Source organism: Terrapene carolina, unplaced genomic scaffold, assembly GCF_002925995.2.
Source record: "Terrapene carolina triunguis isolate 2854851 unplaced genomic scaffold, T_m_triunguis-2.0 Scaffold449, whole genome shotgun sequence".
Taxonomy (NCBI): domain Eukaryota; kingdom Metazoa; phylum Chordata; order Testudines; family Emydidae; genus Terrapene; species Terrapene triunguis.
In genome coordinates, this window is record NW_020664800.1 from 2,145,242 (window position 1) to 2,162,502 (window position 17,261).

The 17,261-nt window shown below is 55.1% G+C and overlaps 1 protein-coding gene across 3 annotated transcripts; it reads left to right on the forward strand.

Annotated features, from left to right (window-relative positions):
• The first annotated feature begins 5,643 nt into the window (after positions 1 to 5,643).
• LOC112114090 (zinc finger protein 436-like) lies at positions 5,644 to 16,948 on the forward strand. Of its 3 annotated transcripts, none has more exons than XM_024210643.3 (4): positions 5,644 to 5,705; positions 9,247 to 9,565; positions 9,860 to 9,949; positions 14,209 to 16,948. In XM_024210643.3, exons 3-4 carry the CDS (start codon positions 9,877 to 9,879, stop codon positions 15,726 to 15,728), a joined length of 1,593 nt encoding a protein of 530 aa, XP_024066411.2. In that variant the 5' UTR covers positions 5,644 to 5,705; positions 9,247 to 9,565; positions 9,860 to 9,876; the 3' UTR covers positions 15,729 to 16,948. The 3 variants fall into 3 exon arrangements, with proteins under 3 accessions (XP_024066411.2, XP_024066409.2, XP_024066410.2); XM_024210641.3 differs by having other exon boundaries at positions 5,650 to 5,705; positions 9,247 to 9,362; XM_024210642.3 differs by having other exon boundaries at positions 5,650 to 5,705; positions 9,247 to 9,362; positions 14,212 to 16,948.
• Positions 16,949 to 17,261: the final 313 nt, after the last annotated feature.

Below are 17,261 nucleotides of genomic sequence, written 5' to 3' on the forward strand. Positions count from 1 at the left end.
CCCAAGCAGGCCCGGGTGTGGGTTCCCCTCGGGGCCACTCACCGCCCCTCCGGTCCGGCCCCTCCGCCGGACACTCCTGCCGGCGGCGGCTGCAGGCTCCGGGCAACGCGATCTGTGCCCGGAACCGCTGCGGCTTCCTCCTCCTGCCCGGCAGCCGCACCCCGGGCGGGGCAGGGCTCAGCCAAGGACCAGCCTCCCGACCCAGCCTCCCTTCCGACCCCCCGACCAGCCTCCCGGCCCCCCTACCCCGACTGCAACAGCCCGCAACTCCCCAGCCCAGCTTCCCTAACCCGGGCCCCCCCGCCTCCAACAGCTCCTCAGCCTCAATACTTTCCTGATACCCCCACCCCCCTGACACCCCTTCCCTTGGCCCTGCCCAGCCTCTAATCCTCCCACCCCATAGCCCCTCAAGTGACACCCCAGTCTACACCCCAACACTCTCCTGACACCCCCAGCTGAGCCCCAACACCCCTCAGCCTAACCTCCCACTAAGCCAGCCTCTGACAGCCCCCCAACACTCCCTGCCCAGCCACCAACACCCACAAGCCAAACTTCTCCCCCCAGCCCAGCTTTGGACATCTCCTGGCCTCACTCCCAACCTCCCATCCCAGCAGCCTCCTCTCCCACCTCCTGACACCATGCAGCCCACAGGCCTGCGCCGAGACCCCCCCCCCCCCCCCCAGCCTTCGCCCCCCCCCCCCCCCCCCCCCCCCCCCCCCCCCCACTGAATGCACTTTCTGAGGAGGTACAAATAAATCCAGAGTCGATGGCTGTTAACATTAGTCAAGAAAGGGGTCCTTTAGGCTGTGCGTCAGCCCCGTGCTTGTCCCTATTGATCTCAGCCCAGGCATGGCCTGTTCACACCAAGCGTGGTGGAGAAGTGGCCAAGATCTGGTGCAATGGATAGTTGTTGAAGGGGTGTTTTTAGAAGTAATGGCCATTTTCCTGTTCTTCTCCACAACCCAGCCTTTCTCCTGCAGCAGAGGATGAAGAATTCTCCTGTAGGGACACATGCCAAGAATTGCCCTCTTTCAACATGGCCACCATTGCCATTATTCTCAATGGAACTGATGCCACAGGTTGCCCTTACTAAAGATGGCTACTGCCAGCCTTCCCCTCCTCCTCTTGCTTCCTGAGGGAGCTGGTGGCCATTTTGAAGAAGGTGGTATTTCATGGCATTCTCTGCAGAAGAACATGCCTTCAGCCTTAGTCCTGTTTTCAGAATCTACCTGTTGCACCACATCTACTCTACAGGGACTGCAGGAGGGATGGGGACCTGGGGAGTAGGGAAGGGGGAAAGAGGTGGGTGGGTGCCCATACAGGGACCGTGGAGATGGGGAAGGGGATCTGTGATGTGCACTCCTGCTGCTCTGGTGCAAAGCAGGTTTAAGCACCTCATAACTAGCCAGTGCTCTCTGTGCTGCTCTATGGTGGAGTCTCCTGTCACAGATCGTGTCCTAGTTTCCTATTTTGATTTAATTTAAATTGGTTTAGCCCTTGTCTACAAACAAAAGTTGTAGCACTTTAACTCTACCCGCAGAGTTAAACTGGTACAACCACTGCAGTGTGGATGCAGTTATATCGGTATAGCGGTGTCTGGTTAGTCCTGTGCGGAAAGCGGAGTAAGCTCTACTGCTATATGGCATCTTGATACCAATCTCACTGCATCCACAGTAGGGGACTGATTTAACTATTTGGGTAGAATAAACCCCCCTGACAGAAATAGTTCTCCCAGCACCAAGTCTGCGTGTAGAGCAAGCCTAAAGCTACATCCAAATAGAACACTTCGTCCGAAATAAGCGTCCATCCATAGACAGAATGACTAAGGGTGTGAATTAAAATCCATTTGGGGGAAGGCATTGGCTAGTGTGGTAACCAGCCCTTACCTAGGCTTGGTCTACATTAAAAGCTACAGGAGCTAAAGGTGTGACGTTCAATGATTTAACTGGATGTACATTTGTGCGAGGGCACTATGCTATCGACTGAACCCTACTTTCTAGCAGTCTGGCTTGTGTCGATAGATATCTGGGGCCAAGCTAAGCCGCTATAATTGCTCTTACACTGACAGAAGGGTGTCCTCCCAGAGGTTTGCATCAGTGTAAATCGGACTTTAATTTGGTTCCAGTTACACTAGTGACTTAGTGAAGCCTCTGGGGCAGGGATCATCTTTATTGTGTATGGCTAGAGCCCAGTACACAGAGGCATTGATTCCTGACAGGGCCTCTGGAACTACTGCAGTAGAAATAATTCATGCTAATAATACTAGTTTCCCTGGTCTCTGGTCACAGAGTCACTTGGGCTGAATGGACCTTGCAGATGGTCACTGGACCACACACTGGTCTCCATGGAAGGCCTCTGGGGTGGTGAAACTCACCTTTCTGTGCTCACAACCTGGGTTGGGAATGCACAGGAATCCTTTTCGTAGCTCTGGTCTCACTACTGCAGCCAGCCTCCAAAGTCCACTGCATCCCTTGCGTTAGAAGGGTTTGAAGCTGCTGGCTCCATCAGTGGGAAGCAGAAAGGGGGTAATGATGTCACTGGCTTTTTGTATCTATGCTGCTTTAGAACATAAGACCATAAGAACGGCCATACTGGGTGAGACCAAAGGTCCATCTAGCCCAGTATCCTGTCTTTCAATAGTGGTCAATTCCAGGTGCCCCAGAGGGAATGAACAGAACAGGTAATCATCAAGTGATCCATTCCCTGTCGCCCATTCCCAGCTTCTGGCAAACAGAGGCTAGGGACACCATTCCTGTCCATCCTGGCTAATAGCCATTGATGGACCTATCCTCCATGAACTTATCTAGTTCTTTTTTGAACCCTATTATAGTCTTGGCCTTCACAACATCCTCTGGCAAGGAGTTGCACAGGTTGACTGTGTGTTGTGTGAAAAAATACTTCCTTTTGTTTATTTTAAATCTACTGCACATTAATTTCATCTGGTGACCCCTAGTTCTTGTGTTATGAATAAGGCTGTGTGTCTGTCACGGAGGTCACGGATTCCATGAGTGTCGGTGACTTCTGCAGCACCTGGTCCTGGCTCAGGGGCTGCCTGAACTGGGCAGCCCCTGGGCCAGCAGTAGCAGCAGCAGTTTGGGTGTGTGGGAGGGGGCTCAGGGCTAGGGCAGGGGGTTGGAGTGTGGGGCAGCGCACAGCTCAGGGGAGGAGTCCCCGGCTCCGACCGGCATGTCCCTGCAGCTCCTAGGCGGAGGGGCCAGGGGGCTCCGCACGTTGCCCGCACCTGCAGGTGCCACCCCCACAACTTCCATTGGCTGTGGTTCCCAGTCAATGGGAGCTGTGGAGCTGGCACTTGTGGCAGGAGCAGCACACAGAGCACCCCTGGCCACCCCTCCCCCTAGGAGCCGCAGGAACATGTCAGTCGGAACCGGGTAGGGAGCCTGCCAACCTTGCCAACCCTCCCCCCCAGCACTGGTGCTGTGCGCTGCCCCCCACCAGTGCCAGGCGGGGGTCCTGGGCCACACGCCACTGCCCGCCCCCACTCAGCACCAGTGGGGGTCCCGGGCCACCACCCCCAGGCCCCCGGCGCCCAGGACCGCCCCTTAGTTATGAGAAGGAGTAAATAACATTTCCTTATTTACTTTCTCCACACCAGTCATGATTTTATAGACCTCTATCATATCCCCCCTTGGTCGTCTCTTTTCCAAGATGAAAAGTCCCAGTCTTATTAATCTCTCCTCATATGGCAGCTGTTCCATATCCCTAATCATTTTTGTTGCCTTTTTCTGTACCTTTTCCAATTCCAATATATCTTTTTTGAGATGGGGCGACCACATCTGCACGCAGTAGTCAAGATGTGCGTGTACCATGGATTTAAATAGAGGAAATATGATATTTTCTGTCTTATTATCTATCCCTTTCTTAATGATTCCCAACATTCTGTCCACTTTTTTGACTGCCGCTGCACATTGAGTGGATGATTTCAGAGAACTATCCACAAGGACTCCAAGATCTCTTTTTTGAGTGGTAACAGCTCCACTTTAGGACTATATCAAGAATTGCTTCTCCCCTTGTGGGTTCCAGGACTAGCTGCTCCAAGAAGCAGTCATTTAAGGTGTCAAGAAACTTTATCTCTGCATCCCGTCCTGGTGACATGTACCCAGTCAATATGGGAATAGTTGAAATCCTCCATTATTATTGAGTTTTTTATTTTAAAGCCTCTCTAATCTCCCTGAGCATTTCACAGGAAATACTGAAAGGTGAAGCCCTCCAATGTGGCCATAGGGCCAAAGAGAGAGAAAGAGCACAAGACAAGCCCTCCACCACTCCATTATTTCTATTTCAGTGCCTCCTTGAGACCCGGTTTCTGCCCCCAAAGGGTTTGAACGCTAAGCACATGGTGAGACAGCAAGAGAGGGATACAACAGATAAATGGGGAGAAGACAAGCTAACAGCAAAGCCATCATAATAGTGCAGCAGCGCCAGGATGCTCAGCGCCCGCCATTGGGTGCCATCCCAGCAGGGAGGAGTTGTAAGAAGGGATTTGAACAAAGGCATTGGTGGCTTTGTGGAGAGCACCTGCTATGCAAGGGATTCGGTCTGGTCCTGGCTGCTCTGGAGGGTTCATTACTGATCACTAGCCCCCCCCCCCCTCCTTGTTTGCTGGGAGTCTCAGAGAAACCATCTCCTGGAGCAGCAGGGTTGCATTCAGGATGTGGTTCCTCATCTTTCTGCTGCTTGCTGCCTCCTTCCTTGGTGAGGAGGAGGAAAATCTCTCTCCCTTGGAATGGGCATCATGCTAAGCCGCTTTCCATCTGTAGCTGAATCATGAGGAACTAGTCTGGGAGGTCAGTTACCCGTTCCAGGTAACCTGAGAAGGCAAATGGAAGCCAAAGGAATAAGCATCAGATTTGGTGCTGGGTGCGAGGAAGATGGTCCCAGGGAAGAGTCTGGGAGGGAGAAGGTGAAGGAAGGCCCAGGCCGTTATTCTTTGAAGGGCCTGGGACCTTGAGCCTTGCAGGGTGGGTAAGGCAAAGCTTCCCTTGCTGGCCCAGACAGATGTTTGGGGCAATTAGACCCTCCCGGGAAGAGTCAAGGAGTGATCAGGTGACTGGAGGTAGGTGACAAACAACACGTTTAGTTAGAGACTGCTTAATGAAGAACTCAGCCAGGGCCCAGCCCCAACGAGGGGGGCTGTGAACCCCTGAACTTAAAGGGAGAGTTTGCAGGCCTTGCGGCGCCCCAAACCTAAGGGGTGGGAGTCTCCATTGGGTTCTTTTGGGAGCTGGATGTTGTTTAATAGAGCAGACACCGGGATACGGTTTAATGACTGGGGGTGGAAGTAGGTTACTCCTGATACTTGGAGGGAAACTGAGGCCAGGGCTGGCGGTGGTGAGCGCTGCCGCAGGCGGGCATGTCCGGAGACCGCCCCACTCTCCTGCAGGGCGAAGCTCCCTTCCAGGCGCCGGTGGGGTGGGCAGCCAGCGCGCCCCGGTAGCCCAGGCCCAGGCCTGTCGCCTGCCCCCTGGGGACGTGGTCGGAGGCAGGAGTCGCTGCGGCCGGGGAAGGGCCCGGCGGGCGCTCCGCAGCGGCGGGGCCGGGGTCACGGCTCCCGGGCCGGCTGAACTACGTTTCCCACAGGCCCTTGCGCGGGAAAGCCGCTTCCCCGGTGCGTCCCCGGGCCCGTGCAGGGCCGGGCGGCGGGCGAGGAGAGGCGGGCGCCCGGCCTGGCTGCGGAGCGGGCCCAGGTGAGTGCCGCGGCGGGGGCAGGGGCGTGGAGCCGGGGCCCAGCGGGGGGCCCGCGATCCATCGCTGCGTTCCGGGGGCGGCCGGCACGACCCCCCCCCCCCCCGTGCCTGGGCCGCGGGCTGGGCTCGGCTCGTGCTCGGGGCTGCCGGCGCGCTGCGGGCACAGTTGGAGGGGCCAGCGGGGCCCAGTGGATGGGGCCCGGCCCGGGGAGTCAGCAGAGCTGGGTAGCTCTGCCACTGACCTACTGGGTGACACCAGGCCAGTCACGCTGCTGTTCTGTGCCTCAGTTTCCCCACCTGTCCCATGGCCCATACTAAGGCTGCTGTTTAAAGTGCTCCAAGTGGACGGGTGGTCGGTACCTTCTATCCAAGGCAGCCCGCACCTCCCATTGAAGTCAAACTCCCACTGACTGGAAAGCCCTTGTGTCACTTCACAAGTGTAAAGCTGGTGGCCACTTTTTCCATATTCCTTCCTCTAAATCAATCCTCTTCCTTCCCCCCACCCCCGCACTTTCAGTTGGATATGAGAGTTTTGTCTTTCTGCCCCAGTGTTGCTGTGAACAGTCGTTGCTGTGTTTCACCCCAGAGGCAGCTACACTGCTGTATAATGTGGTCTCTAAACGTACGGACCAGATATATCTTAACAGCTCATGGTGGTGGCCTTGCCTGCTCTAGGGAGAAAGTATCAGGGGGTAGCCGTGTTAGTCTGTATCTACAAAAACAACAAGAAGTCTGGTGGCACCTTAAAGACTAACAGATTTATTTGGGCATAAGCTTTCGTGGGTAAAAACCTCACTTCTTCGGATGCATGAAGAAAGGAGAAAGGGAACCAGTCTGCCCTTCAGAGCTAGATTAGCAGGTTGCAAGAACTACACACACCAGTTACAAAGCCCTGGGGCTTTCTCTCACAAGAAACATGCCCAAAGCCCTTTTCCCTGGATAGGCAAATAAACTGTAGGCATAAGAAGAGCGATTCATGGATTCTAAGGCCAACAGGATCCATTGTGACCCAGTCTAGGGGTATCAGCCAGATCACCCATTCTGTTAAAGTTGTGGGCCAGCAGTGAAAGTGTCACTTCAAAAGGTAAACTTTGCAGCTCCGTCTGGTGCAGAACATTCCCTGTTAAGTAGGGCAGTTACATATTGCATGTAAAGGAAATAGTATGTTTTTTATGTAAATACCTCCTATGCAACCCCCTGTTCTCTGCTCAGTAATGTGCCTCGGCCCTCTCCAAGCCAGCCCAATGTGTCCAGCCACTCACAGGACTGCAACTTTCTAAGTAGAATTTCTTGAAAAAACAATTCTCTTTAAAGCAATAGACAACCAGACTACTCAGGTCCAAAGCCCTGCACGCTTACTGCCTGAAGCTAAGAAGGGCATGTTGTACCCATTAGTAGCTGCTGTTTAAAATCCTTCTAAGATATTATTGGAGTAAAAAGAGTATCATCATCATCATGAGACGACATCATCTGTTTTTTCCTCCACAAATACAGAACTGAAATATTTATTAAACCCTTCTGACTTTTCTGCATTATTATTGCTACTTCTACCATTTACATCTACTAATGGGCCAATACCATTGTTAGGATTCTTTTTGTTCCTAATATACTTAAAAATTTCCTTCTTATTGTCCTTAGCTCTGCTGGCCATAGATTTCTCCTTGTGTCCCTTTGCTTCCCTTAGCAGTTTCCTACAGTTCCTAGCTTCTGATTTATATTCAATACAGTACTATCCATTTCCCCCTTCTTCCATTTTTTGGCTTTTTGTGCATCCAGTAAAGTGTCTTAACCAATTCCCAGTTGTCATTCACATTTTTCTGATTAAATTCTTCCTCCCAGCTGATTTGTCTCAATTGTTTTCAGGTTTGTGAAACTCGTCCTTTTAAAGCACTAAGTATATATATTGCTGTTTTGAACTTTTACACATTTAAAATGTGATCAGGTCATGATCACTTGCATTTAAGGTACCATTAATTTTTAGTTCCAAGTGATAGGCTCTGAGTCATCTTGGGGAAAGTAAAGGCAGCCCAAGGCGGAAGGCGTTGTTCTGAGACAGAGCTGGCTGGCTGCTGGAGCTATGGTTTTGGGGCAGGGTGTATGCATTAATAATGGTGGGGATGTGACTGCCAACTCAAACTGCTGAGATCCTGAGCTGGCCTGCTTTTAAATCTGCCTTCCAGGAAACCTGCAGCTCATTCCTCTTGTCCTTTGAGCCTGGTCTCCCTTCCTCTCACCCGTAGTCCTGAGAATGGCTCCCCTTTTCTGAGGTTTTGCTTCACCAAGGGCAGCCCAGACTTTACAGGCTTCTGTCCCTGTAAGAGATGGGGCACTGTCTCCCCATGTCCTGCGCCACACCTCTCCCCCTGACACCCCCCACCCCCCAACTCCACACTCATTGGCAATAAAGGTGTTACTGTCCCTTCAGGGGGCTGCCCGCTCCCCATAGCCTGCTGCAGCCCAGCCCCAGCCCAGCCGGCCCTCTCCCAGGCAGCCTCTTCTCTGGGCCTTGGTCCCAGCAGCTGTTTCTGACCCAGGTTCCTTACTGTCCTGGCCCTGGCCCTCCATCCCCCATACTGCTACGCTCGTGCTAGGATCTCTCCCCACCAGTGCTGCCAACCTGAAGAGAGAAAAAGGCCTGCGATGTTCTGGGTGACTGTATTGTGTTGTAGGGTTGGACTGCCCTGCCCACCCCTGAGTGCTGCCACGCTCCCAGCTGGATTGGGCGAGGGGATTTTGGCTCCTGCTGCAGGAGCTCTCGCCCACATCTGCCCATCCCTGCCCAGCAATTAATCCTGCCCCAATCTCTGCTCCCCCTGGGCTCTTCAACTCCTCTCCCAGGCCTGGGGGGGTGCAGAGGGGTCCCCTCTACCCCTTCCAGGCTGGGGAGTGGTACCAGGGGTTCAGCCCCCCACTCACTCAGGCGGGGGAGGGGGGAGGACACCCCAGTGGCTTTGGTTTGCTGAGGGGAGGGAGAGAGAGAGCTCCGCCTGCAGCAGCTCTGATCAACTGCCCGCCCCTTTGGGCAGAATAACCAACCAGAAGGCTCAAATTGACCTGAGAACGTGGCCCGAGCTGGCCCTGCTGCGGTAGGCCTGACCCAGCCAAGGCCGGGCAGCGATGCGCTCCCCAGTGCCTGCGGGGTCCTAGACACTGCTCCCTCCAAGAGCCTCCTGGCAGTCGCCCCTAGGCCCCATGGCCGGGTGCCTGGCGTCCAGGCCATGTCTCCAGGGTCGCCCCAGGAGAAGGAATCTGGGTAGTGAGTTTGTAGGTGTTAAATGCAGGGCTCAGCTGCCTGCAGCAGGGGACGAAGCTGGCTGCAGTGAGGCCTGGGCCCTGGAGGGCTCTGGCACTGTCTTCCTGGCCTTTTGGCTGCGTTTGTGGGACTCAGCCTGGCCTCAGCCCTCCAATTTCAAGTGTGTTTTCAAGCTGCTGGCTCTGCTCTTCCTTCCCCATCCCTGGCCTAGGCACCTGGGCAGGCTGGGCCCTGGGGCCAGGGGCAGCACTGGGGGAAGATATTGCATGGGGCTATCTGTTGTTTCAGGTGCTGCTGGTTTCACCAAGATGCCTGTGACTCTTGGAGGCTGAGTGGGCTGTTTGGCCAAAGGGCAGAGGCCCTCTCCATCATGCAGGAGAATGACCCGACTCTGCTCTCTCAGGGTAGGGGATTGATTTTACTCAGACCTGCTCTCAGTGACATGCATGGATCGATTCCAGCTCATACGTCTTCCCTGGCTCCTTACACTTCGTGGCATTAAACTTTGGGCTCATGCAAGGATGGTAAAGCAGCGGGAAAGGGTGTGGGGGCTGTATATGTGACACCTGAACAGCAATCCCCTTAGAGCTTCCTGGGGCAAGGCCAGGTGTGTATGTGTATCGGTGTTCTCATGCTCCCCTTAATTCCCTTCTCCCTCCCCTGGGACTCCAGGTCCCCCGTCCTGGGAAGGGCCTGGGCTCTGTGCAGGTTAGAAATGGGAAACTGACTAATAATGGTGGTGTGCTGCGTTCGGGGTCCCTGTGGAACACGGCACATCTCCCAACAGATGGCTGACTTCCCTGACGTCCCCCGGCGTTTTCCCTCCATTCAGGCTGCATGTCTCCTCCAGCCCAGCATTTGGAGTTTGTAACCTGCTGCCTGTTTCCTTTCCCCTGAGCAGGATTTGTGATCTCCTGGATGGAGCAAGAGGAAGAGCTGCAGGTCCTGGATCCCCAGGACTTGGAGGAAACCGAGCTCCCAAGGTTCACAGGTGAGGGCTACAAGCTAAATCAACTCAGGAACCATCAGTGCGTGAACCCAAGAGCTGGAAAGCCAAGAAGAGCTGAGCTGTCACTTTCCTGCCCCATCTCACCAGTCTCCTGTGCAAGGGCTGAAGCCCACTTAGCCACCTTCCTCCCATGGGGCTTTTCTGCTTCATTGTGATCAGCCTGAAATTAGAGCATCACAAACGAAAGCCCCATTTAGTGGCAGGTCTGGATGCGGCAACCCAGTGCTCACCCATGCGAAACTTCAAAAGCACAGAAACAAGAGGTCAAGAGCAGAATCTGCTGCATTCCTGGCCATCGTCCCATCACATACGGTGCTCTCTGGACATCCCCTCCCAAACGCTAGACAAGGCTCTTCCCCTTCCACCTCCAGTAGATACGTCAGAGTAGCACTTCCCCCAGCTTCGTCCAGCTCCTGCTTTACCACGCAGCTTTCACTCGACCCTGGTGCTAAGAAACCTTCACACCATCCTATGGGTAACGCTGTGGTGCCTGAACACTGCCCAGGTTGTATGAAAGCGCGAGTTGGATGGCGAAGGGGGACGTGCTGCTTTGCAGTGTCTGGTAGAGGTGGATGGGAGCGTGCTGGACAGTGCTGCTGACCGTCCTGTAGTGAGCCTGAGTCAAAGACAGGGAGCGCTGTAGTTCATTAGCCCCTTAATGCCGGGAACGGAAAGAGACGTCAGTCTTCCTGTTTATTCCTATCAGAGATGTCATGTTTTTGGTTGGAAGGCAGCTCTGCCCTCTGCAGGGGTTGGGAGGACAGGTCCTCCGACAGCGCAGAAAACCAGGAGTGTATTCTCCACCAAGCGAGCAGCACCACATTGGAAGCAAAAGGCTGGACGGCTTCTGGCAGGAGTCAGTCTTGCGAAGAAAGTGGGGGGCGAGGAAGGGAACAGCCAGCTGGCCCCCTCCCCCTGAGCAGGATTTTCAGGGGAAGGGGTTTTCATGCTGCATCTCCTGGGTTGTCCATCTTCTGGCAAAAACCTCTATACTCTGCAGTGCTGCCATGAGGAGAGAAGGAGATTCTCCAATCCCCCATCTGGCCTCAGCCTGATTCGCTTTCCCTTGGCCTTCCCCTTGCATCCATTAATGATGGTCCCCCTGTTGCCCCCCACAGCCTCCTCCCCAGATGATGGGGAAACCTCTGTGCTGCTTGCTCTCTGCGAAGGGAGGGGCTCTCCTTGGTCTTGGGCCTGGCCACCCGCCGGGGCTGGGATCCAGCAGTGCTAGCTGACTGGCCTTGGCATTGCAGCTCAGTGTGAGCACTGCAGGTGTCTCACATTTAGTGAGTGTAGGCAGCGACCTATAGTTAAGGTTACCTGACACTTCCCATTATAAGACCCTGTTTTCAGTGGCTTATGACTTTAAGTTTAGCAAATTGCTTGGGTTGAAATTTCCCATTCTGTGTGTCTGCCTCAGCCTGGTTTTTCTGTTTATTTGTTTTTAATTTTCAGCTAAAATGGTCTGCCATTTTCGAGAACGAGATTAGGGGAAAATAATGGTTTTGTCCATGTTAAAAAAAAAAAAACCCAAGAAACCTTACAAGCATTTCACTGAGACACTGTAGCACCTTCTTGCTTTGCGGCAGGAACTTGAAATTTGGCAGGGGGGGTCACCCTGAGGTCAGGGTGTACCTTTTGCTTACCATGGAAAAATACCCACATTTGGCCAAGTTACAAAACTGAACAATTTCAGTTCACGCTCTCAAGAGAGACTTGTTAGTCAAAATTCTCCAAAGATTCCATTTGCACTGAGCATGCTGCAGCCCCCACAGCACCTGTGTGTGACCGGAGGGCGCATCCACCTCCCACAGAGCGCCTGAGCTTGCACAGGGCCTGCTCAGGATGGTCACTCATCTGGGCAGCCAGGGCTGAGAGCAGGGACCTGTCTCTCCTGTGCTCTCAATGCTCCCCCTGCTGGGCCCAGGCAGCGGGAAGGGGAGGAAGGAGCAGCCTGGGTGGAATGTGGGATGGGGGGAGATGAGGGGAGGAAGAGAAGCCGGGGGTGGGGGGAGATTAAGGAGGGGTGAAGGGAGGAAGAAGGGGAGGTATGGAAGGGAGGAAGAGAAGCTGGGGAGATAGGGAGTGGGTAAGAACAAAGTGGTCGAAGGGCAGGGGCTCGGGTTGGGGGAGGGTAGCCGGGGGAAGGGCAGGAACCACGGCAGAAGGGGTGGGTATAGGAGCAGAGTGGGGGACAGGGCAGGAGCTGGGGAGGGACAGAGACCGTTTGAGGGGACTGAGGCAGCAGGACCTGTGAGTACTATAGCACCCCCAGGAGCCCTAAGTCTCGTCCCATTCTCGGTTTTCACAGGACCCCTGCCTGTCAGAGCACAGGGTGGACAGTCCTGTCCCTGCCTCTCAGTTCCTGGGTGATGGGCAATCAGATAAACCAGCATTTTCATAGGTGGTCACTGTGTGTGCCTCGTGTTCTGGGTGCCCGGCTGAGACACCTGGGGCTGGGCTGTGGAAGTGCTGAGCACCCCCAGCTGCAGCTGATGTGATGGGAGCTCTGCCATGAACACACAGTGCGGTAACTTGCCGAGTGCTCTGAAAAGTCAGGCCCTCGACATCCCAAATCGGGCACCCACAGTGAGTTGACATTGACACCTTTGGTCTCCGTTCCCAGGTGTAAAATGGAGGTAATTCCTCCTCCCCTCAGAGCTAGTGCTGTGCCACCATTCATCAATTAAGGCAGCCTTTGAAATCAATGGACGGTTGGAGCCTAACTACCCTTGAGGATTGGGCCTAAGCTGCTGCCAGGAGAGCAACCTAGAGAAGCCTGCAAAGAAATGAATAATTCTGTATTCGGGCAGGGTTTGGACTGGGGTCTAGTAGCACTGCATAGGGCCACACACTGACTGGTGAGGGCGAGAAGAAATACGGAAGCACCTTCTGTCCCATACACTGAATGAGGCAGGGTCCTGTGGAAAAAAATAGCATGTGGTCATGTAATGAAAGACTGTCTCCTAATTCATATGCCCCAGGGCGCAGGGTAAGGCTGCAGAGCAATCTTAATTCTGGCATTTCCTAACTTCTGCGGGTTTGACTCTGCAACCTTCATGTTTTGTTAATATCATTTAGACATTTATAAACCCTTTCCGGGTGCCCTGTCTCGTTCATTAGAACACATGCTGCACGATACAGCATAAAGAGCAGCTCATTCCAGGGCTGACTGGGGACAATAAAGAAACCTCTCTCTCTCTCCCCAAAAGCCTGGAATGTAGACGGGCATTGCAGGCTAACAAATCCAGGTTCTGGTGGGTCCCAGAGAGAGCAAGGTCCAGCACTGCTGGAGGCCATCCCAGAGGTGCCGTCAGCCCTTCCTCCTCATCCATATTGAGGGGCTCCTCCTGCAGTGCCTGTGTGGCTCTCAGCAGTGGCACTGAGGCTGCTTAGGGCTTTAGAGGGTAACACCATCACCTCAGATTCCAGCTGGAAGCCTGATGGAGCAGAACTCAAGAGACGGGCTAGTGCTTCTCAGGGGCGGAAGCTGCCAGGAGAGGCAAGGGGAGGGCAAATAGAGAACATCCCTAGATGTGCTGTAATATTTGGGGCATGTATCTCAGCTGGATGGGAAGCGGGTGTGTAATTGGGCACAAGAAGGCAGCTTGCCTTGTGTGGTGCGGGCACTTCATGGAGCAGAGGAGCATGCACGGGAGGCAGGGATCTCAGGGACCGGGCAGATGTTGGGGCAGACGCTCCCAGCCTGGAATGAACCTGTTCCAGAAGGAAGGTGAAAGGGGCTTGGTGTTGAATGTCTCTTCAACCCAGAGCTAATCCGAGCTCTCCCCAAGTCCTGAGGGGGCTCTGGGAGAAGTCTCATCCTTGCTCTGGGTGTTAAGACAGGATGTTAGCCTGTGCTCTGTCTTGGGAGGGTGTACAAATCACCTGCTGATTTTCAGTCTTCTACACTAGGAAGTTGCTGTGTTTTAACTTTAGGAGTGAAAACCCATTTAATGAAACTGGTTCAAACTCCTGTGTGTGGACGCTCTGATTTTGCTTTGAGTGGCTTAAAACTTATGCCCAATTGACTTAAGCTACGCTGAAATAAGCACATTCACACAGCCTTTGGCACAGGCTTGACCAAATAGATTTTGGATCACATCTTAAGTTAAACAGGTGCCACTCTGTAGACAAGGCCTCAAACGGGCTGAACCCCCATGTCTGTGTCTGCAGCCCCCCCCTCCCCCTGGTTGCCTTGGCACATGGGCTGAGTCATGGCCAGATTCTCTTTGTTCCAGCAGTAGATGGGGGTTTGGGTGACAATGTGGTGGAGACGCCTGATCCTGAGGAAACTGATCTGCATGGTACACTGCTAGGGGGATCCAGCGGGGCCCCTCTCCAGAGTCCCAAGAGTGACTGCAAGGCGGGCTGGGAATGGCAAGGGCCTGCAAGCCAACCCACCCCCGGTGAAGGAGCTACAGGGGATCACCACGATGCTGCTGCCCAGCCAAGAGCCTCCACAGGGGATAAGTCCTATAAATGCAGCGAGTGTGGGAAGGGCTTCAGCCAGAGCTCTGACCTCATCCGGCACCTGCGCACCCACACCGGCGAGCGCCCCTACAAGTGCCCTGAGTGCGGCAGGGGCTTCAGTGACAGCTCCACCCTGCTCAAGCACCATCGCGCGCACACGGGTGAGCGCCCCTACAAGTGCACAGAGTGTGGCAAGGGCTTCATCCTCAGCTCCTACCTTATCCAGCACCAGCGGGTGCACAGCAGGGAGAAAGCCCACAAGTGTGCCAGCTGTGGGCGCTGCTTCGGCCAGAGCTCGGAGCTGGCGCAGCACCAGCGCGCCCACCTGGGCGAGCGCCCCTACAAGTGCAGCGAGTGTGGGAAGGGCTTCAGCCAGAGCTCTGACCTCATCCGGCACCAGCGCACCCACACCGGCGAGCGCCCCTACAAGTGCCCGGACTGCGGCAAGGGTTTTAGCGACAGCTCCACCCTCATCAAGCACCAGCGCACCCACACCGGCGAGCGCCCCTACGTGTGCACAGCCTGCGGCCGGGGCTTCAGTGAAAGCTCCACACTCATCAAGCACCAGCGCACGCACACGGGCGAGCGCCCCTACGTGTGCACCGAGTGCGGCAAGAGCTTCAGCCTCAGCTCCACGCTCTTCAAGCACCAGCGCACGCACACGGGCGAGCGGCCCTACCTGTGCACGGAGTGCGGCAAGGCCTTCAGCCTCAGCTCCAACCTCCTGCAGCACCAGCGCACGCATGCGGGCGAGCGCCCCTTTGCCTGTGCCCAGTGCGGCAAGCGCTTCACGCAGAGCTCCAACCTGCTGCAGCACCAGCGCACCCACACCGGGGAGCGCCCCTACCAGTGCACCCAGTGCGGCCGCCACTTCAGCCTCAGCTCCAACCTCATCCAGCACCAGCGCACCCACTTGGGCGAGCGCCCCTACGCCTGTGCCCAGTGCGGCAAGCGCTTCGGCCTCAGCTCCAACCTGCTGCAGCACCAGCGCACCCACACCGGGGAGCGCCCCTTTGCCTGCGCCCAGTGCGGCAAGCGCTTCGGCGACAGCTCCACCCTGAGCAAGCACCGACGCACCCACGTGGGGCAGTGCCCCTATGCCAGTGCACGGTGCACTGAGGGTTTTGGGGACAGTGCCACACTCCTGCAGTGCCCGCGCACCCACCGGCATGAGCAGCCCTACCAGTGCACGCAATGCAGCAAGGCCTTCAGCCAGAGCTCCGGCCTGGCCCAGCACCAGCACACCCACAAGGACTGGCCCCTCTGTGCCATCGCGCCCTGCCCCTAACCTCAACCGTCAGGTCCTGGGAAGTGCCAAGGGGCCCTGCCCCTAACCTTGGCCACCAGGCCCCAGGGAGGGAAACATCCACCCAAGGCCCTGCAACCCTCCAGCAGCGCCACAGCAGCATGGGACAAATGGAGAGCTCAAGCAGCCCGCCTTGGGCTCAGTGTCCCAGCGACTGCCCGTGGGCTGGCATGCACTGATTACCTGCAGGCTACCAGCGGTGCCCTCCCGGAAGCTGTGCAGTTCAGGCTTCAGCCGTGCAGCACTGCTAACTCTTGTGGAGCTGGCTGTGAGAGAGGCCCGACATGCAGCAGCACCTCCTACTCCACCTGTCAGTGCCCCAACCAGACACATCCCACGGGGAAATTGGGTAAGAACCTGTTTGAACGCCGTGGGTGTCAAAGTTCGACTCGTGCACAAACATTGGCATTGGCTTATGAGAGACTGGAGAGCGCTCATCTAGTGGAATGACGCAGGCAGGGTGAGACTAATTCCCACTCCCAGCAATAACAGGATAAAACTAAGAAAAAGAAAATCTCGGCCAAGTACCGAGGGAAAACTTCCACCAGTGAGATCCGTTAGGCTGTGGGGTCGTTTCCCCAGCGAGGGGGCTGGGGCCCCATCTCTTGAGTTATTTAAAACGGAACTGGATAAAAAGAGCTTTCCTTAAAAGTCACACACAAAATTGTCTCTAAATGCAGGGAAGGAATTGGGCCAATCCCACGCGGCTGCTGTCCAGCTCCAATGTGAGACCGTTGTAGGGTCAGCAGAGTCGGCCAGTGGGGCTTTGGTAAGACTTGGAAAGGAAAGGACCTGCTCAGTGCATGTGCCGGCAGGGAGGTGACACAATGTGGGCTGGGGGTTTCTGAGCTGGAAGTAAAATGTGTTCTCTTTATTCTCATTCTCTTTCTGTGTCCTTCCCAGACCGTGTGTGGTTCTGTGTGAGATGTTTCTGGGAGGTCTGAAGTAGAGCTGTTATCATGTGCATACAGTAAAGAGACTTGATACATTTTAAAGCACAGAGCTGATTTTAATTGTTCCCCCAGCACCTGGGAATCCTTTCTTTCTATCATCTCCATCATTTATATTCCCTGAGAGCCCCCAAGTATGCCAGGTATATATGTCAGGCCTAGAAGAAAACAGGCCCCTTCCCCAGCGAGTTCAGGTGACTCTCTTAATAGCTCTGTACCGACCCGCAGAGCAGACACCCGGTCTTCGGCCCCTGCTAGGACATTGGCTCACCGGTATTTCTGGGAGTTGCTGGAGGAGGTGGCTGTGAGAGTAAGCTGGCCATTCGAAGGGTCCCTGCTGCTCCAGCAGCATCTCTGTGATCAGCCAGTGGAAGTTTAACCTCCCTGGGAGTGGCTGAGTAGCTGGCTTAGGACAGGTAGTAGCAGCTGGGCGTGTGCACCAGGTGGGTGAAAGGTGCCTGTATGCAGTGCAGAGGCAGGGAGCCTCCCCAGAGGCCATGCACCAGGAGGGAGCTGTCAGTAGCACTGGCTTTGGGGAGTGGAAGCTGGTAGGGAAACCTACCCT